This window comes from Zingiber officinale, chromosome 5A (genome assembly GCF_018446385.1).
Source record: "Zingiber officinale cultivar Zhangliang chromosome 5A, Zo_v1.1, whole genome shotgun sequence".
Classification (NCBI taxonomy): Eukaryota; Viridiplantae; Streptophyta; class Magnoliopsida; order Zingiberales; family Zingiberaceae; genus Zingiber; species Zingiber officinale.
In genome coordinates this window covers 6,275,498-6,300,927 of record NC_055994.1, presented here as the reverse complement: position 1 = coordinate 6,300,927, position 25,430 = coordinate 6,275,498, and the positions used below count along the sequence as shown (strand labels likewise).

The window sequence follows — 25,430 nt, the reverse complement described above, 5'->3', positions numbered from 1 at the left end:
ATGCTGATCGGTCAGCAAGACCGATCAGCATTCCTGCTGATCGGTCTGCTGACCGATCAGCATTCTTGCTGATCGGTCAACAGACCGATCAGCAGGAATGTGTGCGTTGGAGTTGGGTTTTATTACTGGAGCGGAGAAACGCACGTGCTTAGCGCGTGGGTTTTTTGTCGCGTAGCGCCGGGCGCAGAGGGCGCACGGGAGGCAAATTAGGCCAACAAGTCTTTTCTTGTCTTGTCTCGCCTCGTGTCATTAACTTTCACACGTGTGCGCTGGCGTCACCGCTTTGGCAGTACGTGTAGGGCTCTGGAGAGCCGGACCTAGTGTGGCCCACCGCTGCCGGACAGTACCAACGGATAGAGTTCGATTTGAGAAAACCAAAAAATAAAAATAAATATTTAAACATTTAAATTCGATTTGAAATCGGTGAAATTCAAAAATAAATATTTATTGAAACCTAATTAAGTGGTTAAGATGGACTAGTTAAGCTAATAATCATCTAATTAAATTAGTTGAATTGGTCAGGAGGGTTAAGATGAATGAGTTAATCTGGATAATTAGATTAGTTGACTGGAATTGGCTAATTGGATAGGTTAAAGTGACCTAATTAGATAAGGTCAAAGTTGACTTGACTAGTGGAACATATTATTCATATAATTAGAATTGTAAATGAATTAGCTGATAAAAATATTTATATTCATTAAAGGAGATAAGACAGACATTGGATAAATTACTACGATGTTGAGACCATCTCCCACCATAAAATTTATTTTGGTGCTCCTTCAACAGCAATTTGATATCATTTGAGCATAAAAAAAATTTTATAGAACTATGCACCAAAATATCTTAGGTTTCTATTTGTCGGTGTTGTCATTATTAACTTATATACAGCCAGAGAAAAAAAATTAAATTGACTGAGTGGAAAAATTAAATAAATTATTTTTTAAATCAATCGGATGGAATCCATCGAAGTTTTTTATTAAAATAAAAAATCAATCGAATTGTTAAAATATAGATTAATTTATTTATTTTTTACTGAATTAATTGAAATTTTAAAATTTTATTTGATTTTAATAAAATAATCAAAATTTTATTTAATTAATTATATTTTTTAAATAAAAAATAATTAAACTCCTTATTCGATTTATTCTAACTGAATTATAAAATATTATAAAATTTTAAATCGAAATCTAACTAATTAACAGAAAAAATATAAAATTGAATTTGCTCTTTGACAAAACTGAATATCGTGTTAACCAAATTGAATTTCTAAATTCGATCGGTTCAATCGGTTAACTCAATTTTATCAAACCCCTTGGACTTAGTCTCTCACTCATAAGAATGACTTTCAATCTATTCTCGATCGATTTCAGTATCGATTGAATTCCTTGGGTTCAAATATCCTTCACTCATGGGTATGACTCCCGGTTTACTTTTGATCAATCCCAGTGTCGATCAGATCCCTGAACTCAATCCCTTCTAGTCTACTTGAGATCATCCTCAATTCCTCTGGGCTCAATACCTTTGAGTTGGGCTCAGTCCCTCACTCATGGATATGACTCCTAGTCTATTCCTGATTGGTTCTAGCACCGGTCGAACCCCCGGACCCAGTCCTTCACTCATGGACACGACTCCTAGTCTACTCAGATAATCACATCATTTGTCAAAGATTAACGATTATTTATCAGGAAATATTCTAATATTCTACCATATGCATTACACGAAATCCTCTTTTGCTCGATGGAGGCTGGTTGTACATCTTCACTCGAGATATCTTGATACTAAATATTTTTTAATATTTTATTATTACGAAAGTTATGAAAAATGATAAAAAATAGGATCTTCTCTGTTGATTAAGTATTCGCTCACACACATAGCTACTAAATTCTACTATTCACTTTATTTCGGGATACAATTGTTGACAGATCTTCGGATTCTAAAGCCCTACCCTCTCTTCCTCAACGTTCTCATCCTTATCATCCACTTCCGTTTGACTCAGTTTCCCAATAGAATCACCGACTGAGGCTAGCCTACACGTCGTTCAACTCAAAAGGGTCATGTTCACTGTATTTTACATGTTCGAAGAGACTGTTTTGACAAAACTTCGAATTGTACCAATAGCTGAGACGGCGGCGGACGCCCTCGGTGTTGGTGTGTGAGCCAAGGTCGCGGCGCTGACGGCAGTCATCGAGGAAGAAACGCAGCGGGATTTTGCATTTGTTATCCCTTTCCCACATTTTGTTTCACTGGTCAAGAACACCACTCAAGAACAAAGGACTGTGTTTCACAGCAGGGGTTAAGAATCCAGCCATATAAAAAGATGAACACACGAAACCAATCTACTCATCCATAAATTAAAGTTTTTTTTTTTGTTTTACATGCACAAGGGATAGAGTCACCTTTTCCTTTTGAATTTAATAATGAATCTCTGTCAAGAGGCTTTAAAAGGTGAGCCATTCCTTGCTGCGTGCCCTCCTGTCAAAAGCAGGTTGGCTATAGTAAATACACGCTGAACTACTTCAGTGACTGTCCACGGCTTCAGTATGCTCATCACGCACCATATTCTTCAATATAATGGAGGTCACACAACTTCCGAAAAGACTGAGAAATAGAGCAAAAAGATCATCTGTGAAGCAAGAGATCATCAGTCTTCACATGGCACTACACAGTAGAGTTCTAAAGGGACCACCCTACATGGAGGTCTCCCGTTCCTTTTCCCCAGCCATCCCCGTGCTCATTTGAATCTTACACTTTTTGTATTTGTTGCAGAGTTTCTGATGCAGTTGCTTTCCGTTTGTTTTGAGCTAGAAATTAAAAGGGGCGTGTCCCGAGTTGTCTGCATATGGATTCAACTGTTGGATTGAGAAACTCGGTATGAAGTTTAAAGTAGTCTTTCGCGTTCATCCTCTAGTTCTTTGACAGCATGGATGATCTTCGAGCTGCCGGAAGAAGCACGCGAGACCAGCTGCAGTCACAGGAGGTGCAGTTCTTCAGGTCAGCTGATCCAATCGATGAGAAGAGGCAATCGATGTTCATATCTGGCCGGACTCAAGGACTCTCATTAACTCTCGGGCCGAGAAGAAGGCCTGCAGGGTCTGAATGCACTGTGTCTTCTATGTCCTCTGTGCTTCAGCAATCCAGATTCTTGAAGCCTGCTCGAGAGCTGCTCGATGAGGTCGCGTCTGTGAGCAGTGCAGTCGAGCTGAGCTTCGATGAAGACCCGAGCAAAGTGAGGCCATTCGGAGTGATCTCTCTTGAAGTTGAGCAGAGCAGCCTTGATGCTGATGTTAGAGTCGTCAAGCTTGTTGCTTTGTTGGATGAGGTACAGATTAAAACTCTACTCTCCCTAACTGTTCATTCATCTCGATGACAGATCGATCGCCGTGTTTGATTACAGCTCGAGAACAGATACCAGCAGTACTTCCATAGAATGGAGAGAGTGATATCGTCTTTCGAGATCGTTGCAGGGAGTGGAGCTGCTGGATCCTACACCGGCCTCACAATCCAAGCTATGACCCGGCATTTTGCCAACCTCAGAAATGCAATCATCACTCAGATTCACAGGCATTCTTTCAAACACTCGCCGGCGCCGGCGGATAAAAATCTGAGACTGAAGAGAGAAGCTCTTCAGAAGCTTGGGATCATCCAAAACAAACAAGCTTGGAGACCACTCAAGGGGCTCCCTGAAGACTCGGTTTTGGTCCTTCGATCTTGGCTTTTCGAGAACTTCCTTCACCCGTAAGCTCGATCGATTGCATCTTTCAGAATGTCTGAAGATTGTAGTAGTCTTGAACTTGTGTTGCATTTTGGTTTTGGCAGCTACCCTGATGACAATGAGAAACTCAAGCTGGTTTCAAAGACAGGATTGACTAGAAACCAAGTAACGTCCATGCATGTTTCTAAATCTTTTGACTGTAATTTAGGAGTAGGGATGTGGTTAATTTTCATTTCTGTCTGTGGATTCAGATCTCCAACTGGTTCATAAACGCGCGGGTGCGGATATGGAAGCCGATGATAGAGGAGATGTACAGGGAGGAGTTTTCTGAGGATTCAGGAAACATGAGCCCATGTTGCAGGAGCAATGAAGAAACATAAAGAGGCGAAGTTAGAGGATTATGGAACTGAACGAAAATGGCATAAATCCAGTTTGCAACAACATCAATGCGAGCACAAGCTTAGCTTGTAGCTTATGGAATGTTTCTTGATATTGTGTGACAACGAGTTCAAACGGTCAGATAGCGATTCTTTCATTGCAATGTTTTCAAGAGTGTTCTGTTTTTTCCTTTTTTTTTTTAGTTTTCTTGGAGGAAGCCTGCCGTAATATATCCTCAATTTTTTTGGATCTTAAGTTGCTATGATGGTTTTGTAGTAGATCATATGAATCAAGTTGCACAAACATGAGTCAAAATTCGTTGAGTTTGATTGATATGGATAATTATAATAAAAGATGATTATACTCATTCTAGATATCTTTCACAGTTCGTCTTAAGTTATATGAAAAAAAGGTAAATTATAGAATCAACTTATAGGCGACCACCTTGATTGACATGGATAATGATACAACTGAAGTTGGGTGGTTCATGTTGGATATTATCTTGCTATATACAATGGCGGGCCAAAATGATTTATCTATCTAAGCTGATCCGAGGCTATGGGATAAGATTGCCTATGTCGTCATCTTGTATTGTCTTCCTCTTTCTCTTACATTTTTCCTTTCTCCAATTGCAAATCCGAGCTACAACTCCTTCTCAATGCCGTCGCGAGCTCGAAAGCTCGAGTAATCATCTTTGGTTGACATGTTGTTTGTAACCTTAGTATTTATATCATTTTGGATCAAACTCATTAAGTGATTAAATTAAAGGTTAATTGTGGAATTGTGTTATTGGATGTGAGTTATATGTGTAGAACTTGTTAATCCATTTTTTTTTATTAATGATAGGCAGATAATGGAATCAGGTATATATAAAGTATGATCATGTAGAATTGGACATTGTCACCCAAATCTATGGAAGATCCGCGCCTTTTCTTCTTCACGAATTGCATAATTTTGAGGACGACAAAAACAATGACAATTACATTAAAACTCAATAGTCTTAATTTATGAAATTTAATTTTTGTTGTAATTTTTATTGTAATTTATGCAAAAATTTGTTGAATTCATACCATTTTAAAATTCCTATTAAGAAAATAATCCATCAAATCAAAACTACTCAACTTCCATACAATCAAAAATGGCTCGTGAAATTGTTAAAAAGTAGATTGCTGGCTTTGCTTCAATTGAAAGAAGGGTGAAATTAACTCATTAGCATTCTACAACTCATTAAATTTTATGAAATAAACTATTAATTGAATAAACGAATGAATAAGATTAGGAGGTGTTTTATGTATATTTTACAAAATAAAGTGGGTCAGATGTTATATTCTAAACTACACAGGGCAAAATGAAAAAAGTCATTATTTTAAAAAAATAAAAAAATCGGGTAGGCCCGCCGTGACCCGGCCCCAACGGCCACGCACTCTGGTGGGGCGGCCGTACCGATTGCCACGTTTACTTCTGAGTCTTCGCTTTGTCTTCCTTCGGAAGGCAGAGGGAGACCGCACTGGACACCGTTCGAAAGTTGAAACCCTCGTAGCTCTCCCTCGCTCTCCTCGCCATGGATTTGGACCCCGAGGGCATCTTCCGCGACGACTCAGATTCTGACGCCGAGTTCCATGAGGTAAAGCGATCCGTCTGTGTTCCTCGCATTTATCTGTCAGTTCGTGTGCGATTTCATGGTTTTCCATGTTTCCTTGCTGCAAATGATCTTCAGGAGAAGGAAGCCACTAAGGATCTCGCGGTCTATCTCATCGATGCGTCCCCTAAAATGTTCGCCCCTGTTACCGCTCCGGTGAGCTCCTCCCTATCATCGTCTCTTCTCTGTTTCCTGCTCGTATACTATTATACTGAATGCACGTTGTTTTTTTCCTGTACTTTTTTTTTTCGTATTTTTGAAGTTTAGGCAGAATAATTACGGAGATAAAGAAAACAAACTTTTTTTTCGATTACTAGAATAGCTTCAAAGTAAAACAATTCCTCCTTTGAGAATAGTTTTTATGAAAATGACGATAAGCGTGAAGAAGTCAAGCGATAACCCCTCGCTAAAATCTTCACCATTGAACAGTGTTTCAGTTTGTGATGTGCATTGTGCCTGTTTGGATAATTAGTTAGTTGAAACTAGATAGATAGAAATGCTTCTCATGGGTATGTATTCCATGGTAGAAAAATTTGATACTACGAATTTCTTATCTCTTATTGTATTCTTGATGATCTGGACCACTTTACTGCAGATGAAAGCCTGTTTTTGTTCCTTTGTTGGAAGATGATGTCTTAACTCATGTTACTTGCAGGATAATGCGGAAAATGGGACTTATTTCCATGTTGTAATAGACTGCATTTCTCAATCTTTGAAGTCCCAAATAATCAATAGATTAAACGATGAAGTTGCTCTTTGTTTCTTTAACACTGTAAGTGATTTTTGCTATTTTTTTTGTTCATGACTGTTTCAATCAACATTGGGACCGCAAGAACCATCTGAATACCATGCAATGACTATTTCCATCAAAATATAAACATTTGTTAATTTATCTCTTTATTACTACCTTTCAGATTGTTATTTAGACTTAATATTTTGTCTATAAATTGTTCTTTGATTGCCAAAAATGGATAATTAACTTTTCAATTAGATTTCTTTTCCGCTCATAATCTTTGATTAAGTATTATGAATCTAGAGGCTAGAAAGATCAAAATGAATCAGAAAAACATAGATACATGGGAAGAAATGTATGTTTATTATTATTATTATTATTATTAATTATGATTATTATTATTATTATTATTATTATTATTATTATTATGTATTGTCAAATAGAAGGATATAGGTGAAATGAGTCTGAATAAATTTGTATTTTCCTATCAATTTATTTAAAGTACAGCCTGCCTATACATTATAACAAATATCCTCCTTTTTTTTTTCCACTTGAGGATTTCTGTTAGATATGATATATGTTGCTCTATGTAATTATTCTTGCATCATTGATGTCCATACTAATAAACTTGATTAACATAGCCAAGCTTGAGTTATTGCTTCTTGTTATTTGGAACTTTTTGATGTTCAATCTTTTCATCACATTACTGGCTACTAACCTTGCAATCCTTCATTTGCTACTTTCTTGCAGAAAGAAAAGAAAAACCTACAAGATCTTAATGGTGTGTATGTCTTCAATGTCGAAGAGAGAGATTTCCTTGATCAACCTACTGCAAAGTTGATTAAAGAGTTTTCCAGTATAGAAAGTAGGCATTGTATTGCCTAACTACAACATGGTTGCCTATTCTAAATAATATTTGATGCATCAGTTCAAAATATTTTGGTGCATGTATGCGCTTAAGAAAACATTGAAGGGAATATTTAATGCTAATAGAGTTGTCTGTTTTAATATTTATGAGTCATGACCTGCTATAATTTTTTATCATGTACATTTGAATTCCACTTCATTTGTTATTATTATATCTTATACCTAGAAGATTATGCCGAACAGAGTTTGCTTATAGGGAAGTTGGTGAGATTGTGTAAGTGTCACATATCTAGGATGTACAAAGTGTCAATTTTTTCCTTAAACAAAAATAACATATCAGTTGTAAATCAATATATTTGATAAAATTAACATAGATGAGAATCTACTTATCTATTAAATGAAGTAAGATTTGGACAAGTGCAATTACTCTGAGTCTAACCAAATGTTCTTTGCCAAAGCATTATAGTGACAAGTTGTAAAGATGTAGATTTCATGCCAATTAAGCAAATACAATAACAACCAAGTCTTATCCCACTAGGTTGGGTCGGCTATAAAAATTCTTCTATGTTAATGAGCTCTATCCCCTACTATATCATCTATATTTAAATAAATTTTATCTTGTTTTATTGTTGCTAACTAAGTCTTTTTTAGTTTTTCTTGTTTAATATGTATATTTGTCATAGGTTCACATCGCCTAACTAAAGCATTTATTGACATGCCCCTACCATCTCCATATAACATAGAAGGTCCACACACATATTGGTCGTTTAAATGTGTGTCTCAGAGTTTTTCCTCAATATATGCAACCCTACTTTCTCCCTAATGTTTTCATTTTTTATTTTATCCATCCTTGTATGTTCACACATCCACCTTAACATCTTTATTTCAACAACTCTCATCTTTTGCTCATGTGCTCAAGTCGTAACCCAACATTCAGTTCCATATAATATAGAATGTTAAACTTTTGTAGAACTTCTCTTTAAGTTTTAAAGATACTTTACGATCACATAAAACACTTGACGCTTTCCTCCATTTCAATTGTTTGTATTTATTGGAAGACATCTCTCAATCTCTCCATCCTTTTAAAAAAGATCCTAAATACTTAAAGCTCCAAACAACTTGTCATCTTCTATCTTAAAAATTGTCTGATTACGTTTAATATTATTAAATTTAAATTTTAAATATTCTATGTTTACTCTAGTAAACCTAAAACCTTTTACTTCCAGTTTCTTGCCAAGATTTGAGTTTAACATTTACTCATTTACGTGTTTCATCTAAGAAAACAATATCATCTGTAAACAACATGCACATGGTACCGTGTCTTGGATGCGTCCAATGAGTTCGTTCATCATTAGAGTATAAAGATAGGGACTTAGAGCTACTAATTGATGTAATCTTATCTTTATAGGAAACACTTCAGAAAGTCTTCATTCTTATCGTTACATCCTCATACATATCCTTAATTAGTTCAATATATATTACGTTAACACCTATCTTTTTTAGAATTTTTCATATAATTTCGCTGAGACTCTATCATAAGATTTTTTTAGTTCAACGAATACCATGTGTAGATCTTGTTTTTGTTCCTGATACTTTTCAATTAGTTGCCTAAGAAGATGTATAACTTTTATTGTTGACGTATGAATCCAAATTATTTTTCAATCACCGTGGCCTCATTCCTTAATATTTTTCCTATTACTCTTTCCTAAAATTTCATAGTATGACTTATTAATTTAATATCAGTTTGCACAATTTTATATGTCTCCTTTGTTCTTACATAAGAGAATTAGAGTATTTACCCTTGATTGATCAGATAATTTTTTTGTTTTCAATATCAAGTTAATAATTTCTAAGCCATTCAATTCTTGTTGCCTTAGGCATTTCTATACCTCTATTGGAATATCATCTAGTTCAACTATTTCTCCATTTTGTATCCCATTTAAAGTTTGTTCAAAAGTTTGAATTCTACAATGAAAATTTAAATTTCTATACTCATTTAACCTACTTAAATTATCTAAGTTAAGCTGATCACCTAAACTTTTATTAGAAAGTTGATAAAAATACCTCAACCACCGATCTTTTATTTTTCTTCATCAATTACTAGTATCCGATTGCATTCTTTTTTAATACATTTTATTTAGATTAGATCTCTTGTCTTCCTCTCTTAAAGCTATTCTGTAAATGTTTCTTTCTTTCTTTTTTATCTAATTTTTGATATAAGCGTTCAAAAGTTTCTTTTTTGCTTCAATCCCTAGTTTCTTAACTTCTTTCTTGATCATTGTATATTTTTTAAAGTTTTCTGGTTCTTACAAGTATATAATGCCTCATAGGTGACTGTTCGTTTTTCTTCCACTTTCTCCTCTACTTTCTCATTTCACCACCAACATTTTTTACTTTGGTGGTGTACGTTTCTTTGACTCACCGAGTATACTCTTACTATTATTTTCAACTTTGATATCATCTTATCTCATGTTGTATTCTAGTTGTCGTATATTTCTTTTAATGCTTGTATTGTTATCATCTCCTTAAATATGTTTTGCTTCTTATCCTTTAATTTCCACCACTTAAGTCTAGGAGTCGTGCATATTTTATTTTTATTGATAATATGCTTAAAGCGTATATCCAATACTACTAACTTATGTTGGGTACCTCCAATCTTTATAAATCTTTCTATCTTTCTTCCTAAGAATAAGAAAGTCAATTTGTGATTTATTATTCTCACTTTTGAACTTGACCAAGTGTTTTTCTCTTTTCGTAAAAAAATATATTAGCTAGTATAAGGTTATATGCTATCGCAAAATTCAATATAAAATTTCCTTTTTCATTTCTTATTTCAAACTCATAACCCTCACGCACCTATCATATTCCTCATTTTTTCACTGACATGTTCATTTATATATCCTCCTATAAAAATTGTTTTGTTTGACAGAATGTTTTGTAATAACTCATTTAGGTCGATCCAATACTTTGATTTGATGTCTTTATCCAATCCTACTTGAGGTGCATATATGCTAATTACGTTAATAGTTTCTTTCGCCACTACTATCTTAAAAACTATAATCATATTCCCTTTCTAACTACTACAACTTCATCCTTTAACGAAGTATCTACAACAATAGCCACTTAATTTCTTATTTTACTCCTTCCTCTGTACTATAACTTAAAACCCGAGTTCTTGTATATACAAAATACTATTTTTTCTCTTAATCATCGTATCTACTACCTCCATTGCTTTACCAATTAGCGTTCTTATATTTCATGTTTCAAATCTTAGACCATTAGTTTTCATATAATATTTGTTCTTATTTAATCCACGGTGTGAGAACACTACACTCAAGTTCTCATGAAGCTGTAGCGGTCCTTGTAGATTCATTACATTCGGACCTTGCAACACGAACTCTTGTATATTTAACGCTACATTCGAGTTTTCATGGAGATGTTGAGGTCCTTGTTGAAATGTTACCGTCAGATCCTGCAACGCGTTCCTTTCGTGCAACAACTTAGCATTATCACAATAGTTTAATGGATTCATTCATTGAACATTTGCGACAACCTATTGCAACCCTCACCCTTTCTCATCCTGGCTTGGGACCGGCCATGACGGGCTTAAAATTTAGTTGTACGAACTGAGAAGGATATTTCATGAGGAAAGGTCATTCAAACCATTGTTCACCTTTTTTTTCCCCTCTTGAATTCATGGTATTGAAAGTGAAATTTGACCATAAGTTTATACTGTCCTCTGCTCAGTCCATTGTAGGTCAAAACTCAACATTTTTACTCTCCCTACTTTTATGCTACCTTATATATAAATTCCCAGTTGGATTTCGAAATACAAGAGTTGAGAGATGGTTAATTGGGTTTGGAGTTAAGTTTCTTGTATCGTGGTTTTTCTAGTATCTTTTAGTGTGGGTACAGTACAGGAGCAAATTGCTCTGTATTGGGATACTTTGACTGTAGGCAAGTTGAGGTTATTGGATGGCAAGGTAAGTTTGTGTACTTTCCACTTCATTCTTTTTAGCAAGCAATTTCTATTAAGGTACACTTTCACAGTCCAAATACTCAAGAGGCAGTTGATTGTATGTTATGCAAAAAGCAACGTTCCTTTTAGGCATAACATACCTAAGAGTAAGACCCTCAAAAGAGGAAAAGAGAGAAAAAAACTATGAGCTTATAAGTATTGCAACTTACATGTAGTTGCTATATTTAATCAAGCATAGAGCTGAAACATATAGGGTTGTGGACAATTTGAGGTTAATTTTTATTGTGGCATTTAAATCTAATAAGTTAGATATATGATAAAAAAAATCCATAAGGAATCTGATAATCTATCAGTTGATCTACAAAATGTAACTGATTATCTGTTAGAAGAGGAAGGAGATAATTGTAGACTAGTTGTCAAGATTCAAGAAGCAGACAGATGGACTTAATTATCTGTTGTTCTAAACTTTTCCTTAATACTTCTGCATTGCAATTTGTTTGATATGTTGGTTAAACCATAAAATTTCCTGAATTAATTCTAGATTGCATGGAATTTTGATTGATAACATCATCCGTAGCATTTGAGAAGTGTGGCTCTTCTGACTTATATTATGCTGACACCTCTATTATATGGCAGACATATTTATGAACAATATTGGAAGTCGGTATGGAATTTTACCTGGATCTAGAGATAATTCTTTGTATAATGCTCTTTGGGTTGCACAGGCACTGTTGCGCAAGGGGTAGGACCTACACTTAATTGACTGATTTTTCACCATAAACATCATTACTGATTATTTCTTTCAACTTCTCTGCTGACTAGTTCTTTTTTCTGCCAGCTCTGCCAAAACTGCTAGTAAGAGAATTCTTATTTTTACTAATGAAGATGATCCATTTGGAAGTATGACAGGTGCCATAAAAGCAGACATGATTAGAACAACCTTACAGCGTGCAGAAGTATTGGACATTATGTATTTGCATTTATATGTGGTTAGTTAATGGTGTATCTTTGAAAATAAATTTTGAAATAATCTTCATTATTGTTTTCCAAGGATGCAAAAGACTTAGGCATCTCACTCGAGCTTCTTCCACTGGGTAGTTTAGATGAGGAGTTCAACTTATCCAAATTTTATGCTGTATGTCAGTAATGTCAAAATAAAAACTTCTCTGTATTATTTATTATTTTTAAAGTCATTTTATGCTGGATTTATTTTTCTTATGGTAGGAAATGATTGGATTGGAGGGTGATGAACTAGTCCAGTACTTGCCATCTGCAAATGAAAAGTAAGCTCTAGAATTTACACGTAATTATCCAGTAGTTTCTGTTAGCACTTGTACGATTTTGTAGCTGTGTATCACATATTTGATTATTAATCGTAAACATCTTTTGTAAAACTTTTCTTTTTATAATCAGTCAATCTAGAATGATGAACTTGTAAGTACCAATTTTTTAGTTATCATGCCTATATGTGGAGAATACATTCTTCTTGCTTGTTTTCATTTCTGAGTTGGCTGGTACTTGTTGTCTATCCTTGCTGGTTTCAGGGTTCAAAATCTTCAATCATAATGCAGTTTCAGTCTTTGATCAGAATGGTATAATACTAGTATCGAGTTGGAGTGCTGATGTATGGTTCTAATGGCAAAATTAAAGGTGAATGGATAAAAGAGATTGAGAAAGAGAAAAAAAAGGAACAAAGGTTTAAAGTACCATTTTATGCGGATGTTTGGTCTTTGACTAGAAAGATATAGGTGCAACACTATGTTGTGCCGACATTTTGCATACATCAAAGCATGTTGAAACTTTATTCTTTAATAGTTATTCGCTTAGTTCTGTTACTTTGAAAATAAAACTATAGCAATTAGATAATTAATTGAATTTATTTATCATATGACTCCATGTCATATTCTACGTTCAAGAATGTCGGCATGCTGAGTTGAATTGAGATGATATTTACTTATTTAATCCTCTTTTACTTAGTTTTTTATTTGAATAAGATTATGTCAATTATTAATTAATTTAAAACAATTTTATTTACTTTTTATTTCAATATGTGCCAAGATAAATTCATATATGTTTCACGTGTATAATCCTATTTAATTTAACATGATTACTTGTAAGAATTAGATAATTAATTGAATTATAAATGTAGAAAAGTAAGGTAAAAGAAAGAAAATCTTGAATTTATTTTGTTATGTGTCATAACGTACAATGGCATGCTAAGTGTCTATACAACATGTACTCATAGGCACAGGGAGCACGAGAGAGATTATCATACCCTTCAGTATCGAAGTTCTGGTAAGTTACCGGAGCAATGTGTTTCGATCATATTTCTCAGCACAATCTGAGATTTCAGATCATGTTTTCAATAATCTCTCAAGCATAGATCAAACACAATTCACATCACAAGCTCTATGATGTGCATGCTTTGACTGATTGCATAGGAGTACTTCAAACGCCTATACCCAGCTTGAATTTAAACTGTCTTTACTTATCTTTGGAAATTGCATTTTTTGTTTGCTAAAGACTTTCTTTTAAAACTATATTGTGGTATATCTAATCACATGCTATTTTGTATAAGCGTGCTCGTGCAGGGAAAACATGATAATTGTAATGCTATGCACTCACCTCTCAGGTTAAACTGCATTTGAACAATTTTTTGGGTTGAACCATGTAAAGGAAAGTTCCAGTTATGTTGTTCTAACTTCTATGCTAATAATTAGTGTCGTTATTGGCTAGGTTCTAGTTTCTTCATGCTTTTTTTAATGTTTGTAATGATGTTTTATTCTGATAGGAATGCTTGGGATTTGCAGCTTTATCTATCTAGTTCCCTTGATAAATTGTCTTTTTTATTGTTTCTGACTTTTATCTTCCTTTAACTTACAAAGGCCCAGAATTGTTATTTGCTTTATGGAAGAAAGATTTTAATTGAAACACAAGGCACAGACCATTCAATTTCTGGCAGGCATCATATTCTTTTCTGTGGATGTATAATTCAGGTTGATGGATATGAAAGATCAGTTGAGAAAAAGAATTTTTAACAAGCGAAAAGTTAGAACACTTACATTTTCCATAATAAATGGAATCTCTATTCAAGTGAATACTTATGCTTTAATCCGTCCTACTTTGCCAGGTACACCATCGTCAGTTTCCTAAAATGCTCTAATATTCTTGATCACATTATAGTATTAACCATTGTCATGCTCTATGTCTTCTCACTAAGATGGATGCTACTTTCTCTTTTTAGGGGCAACTATATGGCTTGATTCTGTAACTAATCTTCCACTGAAGGTATCTAGCAAATACAGAGGTCTTTGTCATTGGTTCTTTTCATTTTTAATCAACTTTACAAGTTTACTTGTCACGGTTACAATCCTCACATTGAGGAATATAGCTGTTAAATAATTTAATCACTCAAAGTTCAGTAAGTTGTACTTGCTATATTTCTAAGTGCATTTAATTAGATAAGGGCAAATAAGTAAGGACAAAAAGAAGTCCAATTTTAATTCTTTTCCAAATTGTGATCCCATCTGTTGTTTCTTTTTGCAAGGAGACCTTTTTCTCTTCCATTCTCCTTACTATCAGCTGGTCAAAAATATATACTGCTGACTGCAACCTTTTTAGTCTAATTATAGTATTTAATCATTCTTTTCATCTTTTCATTTTTAACATTATTTTTCTTTGTCAAGGTGTTCTCAAAGTGTGCAACAAATTTACTTCTTTTTCTTTTTTTTTAAACAGTAATATATATATGATCAACATGTGTAAAAATATTAATTTGTAACAAATATTTACATATAAAACTTAAACAAAAAATATAGAACATGCAATTTTTTACTCATTAAAAGCAAGTTTTCACACTATTGATATATTTTTTGTTTACTAATTTACTTTGCCAAGTTATTTTAATCTCAGTAGTAAATTATTGATGATACTTGAATTCTACAATATATATATATATATATATATATAATGAGATTAAAATAACTTGGCAAAGTAAATTAGTATACAAAAAAATATCAATACTGTGAAAATTTGCTTTTAATGAGTAAAAAATTTCATGTTCACTTCTGGTCGCCCAGTGTGCACTCAGTCGCGCACACCGGATGCCCACGGGGTATATATATATCTATATATATATATATATATATATATATATATTCAATTATAACTCCCATAGCAGCATTTATTCATAAAATTAAATAACATTGATAAAATGTAGGTCCAATTATACTTTTTAAATGTAAACAAATATCTGAAAATAGCAATTTATGTTATTTGAAACTGTCTGTACTGTGTACATATATATTGAAATGTTTGTAGGCTACTTTATTAATATGTTTTTAATGACACTGATATCCTGAATATTATTTGAATATTTCAAATAAATTAATTAACCATTAATATTGAATCGATGAGTCAATTTTTTGTTCATTACTTACATAATTACAAAACATAAAAATCTGAATGTAATTAATTATAAAAACTAAAATATCAGACTACTGGTATAATTTATACATAAATAGAGGACAAGCTAAATCAATAATGTTCAGTGAAAAGAACAAAAGAACATTCTAGCTAATCTGACCTCTAGCCTTCTTTTATGTTAGTTGTGGTTTTTAAATGTTGCAAGTTTTAACTACATTGTAGTATATCAGGAGATGAGTTCATTAGTTAAAAATTTTCATTGTTCCCTTATGTTCTTTGTTTATTCTGAGCATTGATAGATTGTTTTATGTTTTTTCTTGTTCAAGGTTCTTTTTGTTTGTCTTTGTTCAATATGATAAGGGACCATAAATTAAATTTTGAATATGAAGTTTAATGAAGCACAATTTCTTGAGGAAATTAAAATAAGCAAATTCACTTCCTGTTAAACCAATCTCATACACTGCCCATATGTTACCTAAAGATATTCACAATGCAATTTTTGTATTTTTTTAATGATTTGTTTGTGTGATGAACTTTATACCATCCTTTTCAATCAAATGTTCTTTAGGTCATATTTTTAGTCTTAAGTACTCTGGTATTTGATGGCATAGATATTACCAAATAACTGATTTTGAAAGATGGAAATGGTGAGTTTTAAGATGTAATTGGCTAATTGACAAGTGAACGAAATCAAGTTAAATAATTGACTCCCAGATTGTTACATTGTCAATAATGCTGATTGTAATGTCCTTTGTTTCCTCATCAGCAATCAAACCGAGATTATTGAGGGACTGTAATATCATCACTCATTCATTATTGTTTTGATGAGTGACATTTAACATAAGCATATGCAGCACCACATACTATGACTGTGCTATTCACCATGCACATTTGGTACTTATATGCACCTTTTGTTCACGGCTGCTAAATGGGTTATGTTTGGGTGTTCATCGTAGAATATGCTTCATTTGATTATAAAACTTTTTTAAGGTTAATATGGATATGCATCTTATGGATATGCATCAGCTAATTTCAGTAATCAATATGCCAGATGTGATACTAGACCATTTCATTTGTTATTAGATAACTATTAAGAGATAACACTGAGAAGGAAAGCAATTGAAATGGCATTACCTTGAGAATCTAGTCCACATATATAGGAGCTTCATCATGTGAATCACCTTGTGATATAAGTAAATAGCAGTAAATTGGGTCTGAAGTAAATAATAGGATTGATTCCTAAAGGAATTTCCTTCTCTTCAGGGTTTCTGGATTGGTTCATCTCAATTTGTATGCCAGGTTCCCATCTCATAGATTGGTATTGGGCTAGTGCAATTTTGCACATCTTAATGCGGCCTAAGATCATGAAGCAGCACCATCTCTTTCTTTAAAAAAAAAGCATGTACTATTGTGTTACATCACTTTCCAAATTGAATAGCTGAACTTCAGTTTGCCCATCAAAATCAAATCCAACAAAATGACACCATTAATTATTCTAATATATATGCTTTAGCTTATATCAATTCATTTGTTTTCAAATGGGGCATGTTTGTATTCAGCATGTTACTTATTATGTGTCACATCCTGTTATTTTTGGTACAATGTTATGATGCTATAGATGCGACATAATTTGCCAGATAGAGAAGTCCTTAATCTGTGCTGACACTGGTGCTTTAATTGAGGGACGACCTAAACTTTTCCACTCTTACAAGAAGTTAGTATCATTTCTTTCCCCCTGTTTGTTAATAGAAGTGCCTTTTCTCTACTGCATGCTTACAGATCTCTTATGTATTTCCTGAGCTATTTACTTACATCATCATTTACAAAATAGATGTTGGGCTATTCTTATATGCACGTAAATTTAATAGACGACTTGTATCATTATATTATAACCTGATATGTCAAAATCCATAATAATTTTATGTAAATGGCATGCCTGGAAATGCAATTTCACATGGTAATATCATCTATCAACCAGATCCCCTTTGTAAATTTTAAGATTTGGAGATTCATGTTCAGACATGAAAATGAGTCTTCCATATTTTCATGAATAAAGTTTAGAATTTTGTAAAATTTGCAGACCTTAGATTTATTTTAGTTCTCGTTGTGCAATTCTTGTTTACATAATTGCTTGTATGTATTTGAAAGTTCTTAGAAATTATTTCTAGTGCATCTAGTTTTGTGGCCCATAACCTTGTGATAATTGCAGCCAGAGAGTTCTCTTCTCAGTGGATCAGATATCTGAAATCAAGAAGGTTTCAAATTACCACCTTCGTCTTTTGGGGTTCAAGCCTATCGATTGTTTAAAAGATTACCATAATTTGAGGCCATCTACATTTATTTTTCCAACTGATGAGGTATCATTGCACTCCATTTTTGTCAAGATTTTGTCAAACATTTATTTCCCAATTGGTGACGTGAGATTGCATTCCGGTTGCAAGTAAACTTTGTAATGTGTAAGAGGGAAGCGGATCCAATGTTATGATTTGGTTTATTGATTTCTGACATCAAATTTCATGTATATGCACTCGTTTGAGCCTGCATATGCTCACAAAAAAACTAAGATGTTTCTGTTAACTTGTTTATGAACATGCAAACTATGTCTCTAGAATTCAGGCAAAAACATATGCATATTTTTTTATCTTTTGTATACCTAATGACAATCACGCTATTGGTTTCTTACTTTCTTCCATGGGTTTTATTATTAATTGATATAGGTTGTCATGGCTGAAATTATTGTCTTCGTTTTGGTATTGACTGATACACAGTTATCTTAGTCAATATTGTCAAGACAGGATAAAGATAAGGTCATAATTTATTTTTTGATTTCATTTCCTGATAACGTTGAGTAGATGAAGCACTTTAAAAAGGTGAGGGGAGGGGAAGAGGAGATAGTGCACTAGTAGTTGTAAGGTGAGGTGATGCCAAACCAGAGAAATTGATCGCCGAGATACATTTATAGATATGTGAAAAAATAGTTCCAATACTATATGCCATAGTAACATTATTCAATTTGAGTTTTAGAATTTCAAGGGGTTGATTCATTAGGATGCTACAAAATCTATGTTATGATTCGATGCAGGATATTTGCTTTGTTATTAATAAGTCATTATCATTAGTAAAGATGATTGTTATATTTGTGGAACTTTGCTGCTTTAGAATTTCAATTTAGTTGACTTTCTAATTTCTAATTTCAATTTACTTGACTTGTTCAGGGAAATATATATTTCCTCTTTGATGAATTTAGTTGTTTTGAAATTTTCCGGTGTGAGTTCTCAAGTTGCATCACTTGTATTTGGAGTTAATAACCTAAGTGGAATTGGATTATAAGATTCGAACTCGAGTTAATTTTGGCACTGTTGGGAGTGTGCCTAATGTTGGTACTACAATTTCTGAACCACTCTGGCTAGGAATCGCTGAATCAATACTCAACCACCAAACATTTACTTGGTTTTAATATATGATGTGCACTGTTATATTTTCTTTTATATTTGAGCTAAAACAACTTGTTTTGGTCTATGTAGGAAATCATTGGGAGCACTCGCATTTTCATTGCTTTATATCGATCAATGCTACATCTTAAACGGTATGTAGCTACTTTCTAAGATACTGTTTTTCTGTAATGTGAAAATGTTTTTTTTTTTGGAAAATCATGCTTTTTATTATTCATGTTAAATTGGTTTCTGTAAATCACCCTCTTATCGTCATCCATATTTACCAAAATTGTTAAACGATCTCAATTCATTACAAATGCAAAGTCAAAATAGATACTGTGCCAGTAGGAGAAACCTTGATCTTGTGGTTTGACAAGAAAGCACTTGTACCATTCTTATACAACAAAATCTAGTATATTTTTGATGGAGTTGATCAAAATAGATTATTATTTTGTCATGCTTATTATTTTGTCCAATAGGGGCTTGACTTCGTACTTGTGCTAAAACTGTTTAATATGACATTTGCATTTGGTAATTTCTCATCGTGCTTTCAGGTTTGCTCTTGCATTCTACGGCAGCTCAAGCAGTTCTCGACTGGTTGCACTTGTTGCACAAGTAAGAATTTCCATTCACAATTGTATACCTCACAGTGTTATTTTTTTGGAAATCTGTTCTTAATAAAGATATCGAGGACTTGTTATTTCTTCTTCTGGTTGAGATCAATATGACAATATGGTTTTTCTTAAATGCTATGCATAGTTGTTAACTTGTTATGCATGTCTTGTTTTCTGCTATTTCGCCTGATTTTTAGAATGCATGTCTGTTGATAGTTAAAATAATCATCTTAAACTTTATCATAAAAGTCAGTCCGTTTAACAATGGAATTCTCAATTTAAATATCCCTTACTAATATGAATCCAACTGGGCAGGATGAGATAGTAAATTCAGGAGGTCAACTCGAACCTGCTGGAATGCACATGATATATCTACCATATTCTGATGATATTAGAGATGCTGAACAGGCAAGTAGAATTTCTGGTTGATCGATTATCACTTATCTGATTTAACTTCTATGAAATTTTCATTCTTGTAAGCTTGCAGTATCACATAAGTGTTGATGCTGCTGTACCACGTGCCTCAGATGATCAGATCCAGAAAGCATCTGCTTTGATGAAGCAAATAAACTTGGAAAATTTTTCAGTGCTACAATTTGCAAATCCTGGTACCGTGCATTAATTTTTTCCCTAAGCTTATTGATTTCTCATATTTTGCTTTGTTATATTGTCAGCAGTTCTTCACTGGGATTTGTCATTGGCATAAAAGTGGTCTGTATTTACATCAATAGTGATTAGTCTATGCGTGTCATGGTAGCTTATGATGCTAATTATATGCCCTATATTTGCCATTGTGCTGTTCTAAATTTTCCATTCTTAGGTACTTCAGTAGCTTAATAATCTGGTACCCTTTCACTTCCAAGTCTAATTCTCCTTCTCCAAACAATAAATCTTCTAATCTTCGCACGTGCCAGTTTACTTCAAGGTTTTGCTTGAAGAATCCAGGATAGTATCTGACCGAAGTGAATGGAACAATCCTGAATTCATTCCTTTATCTGTTTAATGTTTTTGTTTATTATGGTACATTATTTCTTGATAGAATAGATATTAACAAATGAACTAAGCACATCATATGCTTTTAAAACAGATGAGTAGGGCTGATTACTCTAATTGCCCCAAGGAGAGTAATCTCTCTGCCCATTGATCTGTTACATCGTTGTTGAATTTCAAGTACTAAATAACAGTTCATTCGATTCTCTTAACTGTGACTTCTGAGGAATTTTGATGCCAATTTTTCTGCCTGTAGCTTTGCAGAGACATTATGGATTACTGCAAGTCTTAGCTCTGGATGAAGATGAGATGCCAGATTTCAAGGATGAAACCCTGCCTGATGAAAAGGGATTGGCTAGGTATCTTAATTTGGTTTTGTTACTTTTCACAAGGGATGTCTTCGTGAATCTTGATTTTCTTTACTTCACATTTACGACATTAATATAATCCTAATAATATATGCAGACGTACAGTTTTCCATGCGCTGGAAGATTTCAAAGTTGCTGTCTATGGACAAAACCATGACCAGGAGGAAACTGAACACATGGCTGCCAAAGCTTCCGGCAGTGAGGCTACTCGGAAACGCAAAATGATAGCCAACAAAGCCACCGGTGAGAGTGCAAAGTATGATTGGGAGGATCTTGCAGAAAATGGGAAGGTACAAGTGGTGCCATTTTATAGTCTCATGTCAGTTTTTGTTAGAAAAGCAAACTTAACTTCTCTTTGTAACTGATTACCCATCTGTGAACCATCTCAACCAAAGGGTCCAAATCAGAGCAATGTCTCTCCATGGATTTACTCGATAAGAATAAATCATTAATTATTCGCCTTCAGTATATAGTGTAATAATTATTTATTTATTTTTATATACTTTTTGGCAGCTAAAGGATCTAACGGTGGTGGAGTTGAAGTTCTATCTGACTGCACACAACCTTCCAGTGACTGGGAAAAAAGATGCTTTGATTAGCAGGATTTTAACTCACATGGGGAAATAACAAAGGTTGGATTTGTGTTCATAATATGAAATGAGGTTCTGAAAATTGCAGTTTTCTTTCTTGTTAATCTCCCTCTTCCCTGTACTTTGTTGTTTTCTGGTGAATTCAATGAAATTTTGGACTTACAGGGTAGTGTTCTTCCAAGTTGGATTAGACTAGTTGATTCGACCATTTAGCTAGGCATAGGAGACCAAATTCTACGTGGTTGATCCGATTAAAGACAGTTGACTAAATTGGAGGAGAAAATAGTGGTTCAGTTGGTCAACTCCCTGAAACTAGATAAAGCCATAGCTTGTAGATCTAACTATTTCAATTCAAGAGGTCAAATTAGAAAGAGCTTAGAAGTTATTAAACTAAACATTGTGGATTAGACTTTTAACAGCTAATTAAAGAAATCTTTTTTTTTTCCTTAAAAAAATAGATTATAAATTAATTGAAGCCACTGTTTGAATTAAATGGAAAACATAAAGTTAAACTAAATGAGAGTATATATAGAAAGAGGTTTTCATTGTATTTAGAGTGGGAGTCTCACCCTAATTTACAATGTTTTATTTTGTCATCTTCACCATGAAGTGGCTCCATCTCATAGTAGAATATGGGATTATATTTTATTTGGAACGATAGTAACAATGTAAAACTCATCACCTATCCGATCCCCTAATCAATCTACCTTGTAAATAGCACTTATTCTTAAAAATCACTCATATTTCACTTCGTTATATTTGATCTATCTATTGCTTGATGAAATTCTTGAAGGCCCATAAGGAATTTAAGTTTCGAAATTTGTAAAGGAGCCACTTTAAGATATAGGGATGATTTTGAGGTTTTTAATTAAAAAATAATAACACCTACGGTTTTTTAAAAAAAAATCGTGAATTTCTAGAAAAAAGATTACTATTTTAGTAGAATTACAAAGTTAAATAATATTTATGTTGATAGAAGTTGAGCAAATAAGTTAAGTTGGTTCATCTATCTGTAAATTTGGAATATAATTTATGCATTGGGTATTAAAATAATATTTATTTAAACTTTGATCATTGTTTCTTTCAGTATTTTTGGTGCCCTTTGAATCCATTTACTTGCAATATACATAAAGTGAAGTAAAAGAGGTGTTGGCTATGATATTTATGCTCTGTTTACTCAGAGAGGAGCGGATCAAGGAGAAAAGAATTTATCATGAAAATATATCCCTCAAGGAAGAGAAAGGAAAATACGAAGAAATAAAAGAAAAAGTAAAAGAGAAAGGAAAGGTGGGTAGAATGTAGTGACGGCGTGACTTCTTCACAGTCAGACTTGAGGTCGGATCCTCTGTCCCTAGAATGTCTCTGTCCCCGTGTCCCATCCAGAAAACGACAAAATTAGAACGTGCAAAACACGTGCTTCTGTGCCAAAACTCATTTACCGAACACTTTTTCTCCCCGAAAGCTTTTTCTGTGCCCTAACCCAAATTCCAGCCGAACCCCACTACTTCCGCCGTCGACGGTCGCCGTCGACGCCATCTCCGCCCCCTCCTAAACTCGGCGACAGCCATCTCCGTCCCCTCCCGAACTCGACGACACCCATCAGTTTCATCTCCCGAACTCGACGGCAAGCAAACTGCTTCATCTCCCGAACTCGACGGTTGCCGACAGCTTCATCTTCGTCCAGTTGGTACCTTTCTTCCTCCCTCTTTACCATTCTTCCTCCCCCCCTCTCTCCCCTTCTCCGGCCAAGATCTAAATGTCTCTGTCATTTGATTTGGGTGAAAACGAAGCATAAGAAAATGGAACCAAAGGAATTCTGTGTTTTGATTTTGATCTATATATTTGTAGTATGATTTACCATACTTCTCTTTAGATAGTTTGTTGTGAGGTTTTTGAATTTTGCTGCTGTTGGGTTAGGGCACAGAATTCCTTTGGTTTATCATACTAGATCTACTAGTTTGCTTGTCATTTGGTATTTAATTTTATAAAATAAATATTTGTAGATCAAGTTTTGTAATATTTGCAGATATGGGTTGCTACTGCATTCCCTAATTTTTTTAAATGTGCATTTCTTGGTTGTTTTTTTTTCCAGGATTAAGGTAACTATTATGGAATTGTCGTTGGTTGAATCTACGAGTTGTCGTAGGTTGAATTTTGATGCAAATGAAGATAGTAGAATATATGAGTTTGATGTTATTGATGAGGGTATGGACTCTACTATGTTATTGATGAATTCTGACTCATCTATCACAGAAGAATTGATGCCAAAAATAGGTATGGAATTTAAGACAGAAGAGGATGCCTATGAATTTTATTTGAAATATGCTAAACAAGTTGGATTTGACATAAGGAGTAAAAGCCACAATGATAAATCTGGTAAATTAGTTGACAGGTTTTTTTGTTGTAGTGCGCAAGGTAAAAGGGGAAAGGACAAACGAGATGTTTATGTGAAATCAAGTCGTCCTGAAACAAGGTTTGGTTTTGACGCTAAAATGAAGGTTAGTTGTCGAAAAAATGGCATCTTAATGGTGGAGCAATTTGTTAAAATGCATAATCATTATCTTTCAAGTCCAAACAAAACTCTTCTCTACAGATGTCATAGGAATATATCTTCTTCTGCAGCAATTCACATTGAGATGGCAAGCGATGTGGGAATCCCCCCAAAAGTATCTCATGATCTTATGGCGAGACAAGCAGGTGGGAGGGAGAATTGAGGTTTTATTTCTGAAGATTACAAAAACTATTTGCGATCCAAAAGAACAAGATATATGAAAGTTGGTGATACAGGAGGTGTATTGGAATATTTACAGAAAATGCAATTTGATGATTCTCATTTTTTTTATGCTATTCAAGTTGATGAAGATGATTTGATAACTAATATTTTTTGGTGTGATGCTAAGATGAGAGCTGATTATGTCAATTTTGGAGATGTTGTTTGCTTTGACACAACATACAAGAAGAATAATGATGGCCGTCCAATTGCGTTATTTGTAGGTGTTAATCGTCATAAGCAATCCATAATTTTTGGTGCAGCTTTATTATATGATGAAACCTCTTTGACGTTTGAGTAGTTGTTTGATACATTTACCAAAGCTATGTATGATAAAAAACCAACAACTATTCTTACAGATCAAGATGCAGCAATGGCAAAGACTTTAGCTTCCAAATGGCCTAAAACACATCATCGTTTGTGTATTTGACACATTTATCAAAATGCCGCAATACATTTGAGTGGAGTTTTTTCTGATTTCAAAGAGTTTACTAAAGATTTTTCCTCATGTATATATGATTTTGATGAAGAGGAAGATTTTATTTCAGCTTTGAAAATGATGTTGACCAAGTATGCACTTGAAGACAATGATTGGTTGAGACGTTTGTTTTGCATAAAGGAAAAACGAGCTTTAGTATATGGACGACAAATGTTTTGTGGGGATATGACTACAACCCAAAGAAGTGAGAGCATAAATAGTATTGTAAAAAGGTATGTCACGTATCAACACAAGTTTTTAGACTTTTTCAATCACTTCCAAAGATTGCTTGATGATCGTCGATATGAGAAGTTAAAAGCAGATTTTAGATCAAATACAAGTGTTCCGTGTTTAGTGTATCCAATTAAAATTTTAAAGCATGCAAGTTGTATTTATACTCCTGAGGCATGCAAGTGTTTTGAACAAGAGTGGTACAAATCTCAGGATTCTAGT

General features: G+C 33.8%; 2 protein-coding genes across 3 annotated transcripts; both read left to right on the top strand.

Moving 5' to 3' along the window:
• Positions 1 to 2,496: 2,496 nt before the first annotated feature.
• On the top strand, positions 2,497 to 4,339 carry LOC121982598 (BEL1-like homeodomain protein 11). 2 transcript variants are annotated; one of them, XM_042535740.1, is made up of 5 exons: positions 2,497 to 2,665; positions 2,767 to 3,319; positions 3,395 to 3,735; positions 3,817 to 3,877; positions 3,964 to 4,339. In XM_042535740.1, the coding sequence occupies exons 2-5, from the start codon at positions 2,921 to 2,923 to the stop codon at positions 4,090 to 4,092; spliced, it is 930 nt and encodes a 309-aa protein (XP_042391674.1). In that variant the 5' UTR covers positions 2,497 to 2,665; positions 2,767 to 2,920; the 3' UTR covers positions 4,093 to 4,339. The 2 variants fall into 2 exon arrangements, with proteins under 2 accessions (XP_042391674.1, XP_042391673.1); XM_042535739.1 differs by having other exon boundaries at positions 2,497 to 2,697.
• A 1,220-nt stretch (positions 4,340 to 5,559) lies between these two features.
• On the top strand, positions 5,560 to 21,898 carry LOC121979377 (ATP-dependent DNA helicase 2 subunit KU70-like). The gene is made up of 19 exons (XM_042531371.1): positions 5,560 to 5,714; positions 5,808 to 5,885; positions 6,385 to 6,501; positions 7,213 to 7,327; positions 11,945 to 12,050; positions 12,147 to 12,264; positions 12,360 to 12,443; positions 12,533 to 12,591; positions 14,305 to 14,438; positions 14,553 to 14,596; positions 17,371 to 17,447; positions 17,943 to 18,090; positions 19,258 to 19,319; positions 19,722 to 19,782; positions 20,097 to 20,189; positions 20,269 to 20,389; positions 21,028 to 21,130; positions 21,237 to 21,429; positions 21,653 to 21,898. The coding sequence occupies exons 1-19, from the start codon at positions 5,652 to 5,654 to the stop codon at positions 21,764 to 21,766; spliced, it is 1,890 nt and encodes a 629-aa protein (XP_042387305.1). The 5' UTR covers positions 5,560 to 5,651; the 3' UTR covers positions 21,767 to 21,898.
• The last annotated feature ends 3,532 nt before the right edge of the window (positions 21,899 to 25,430 follow it).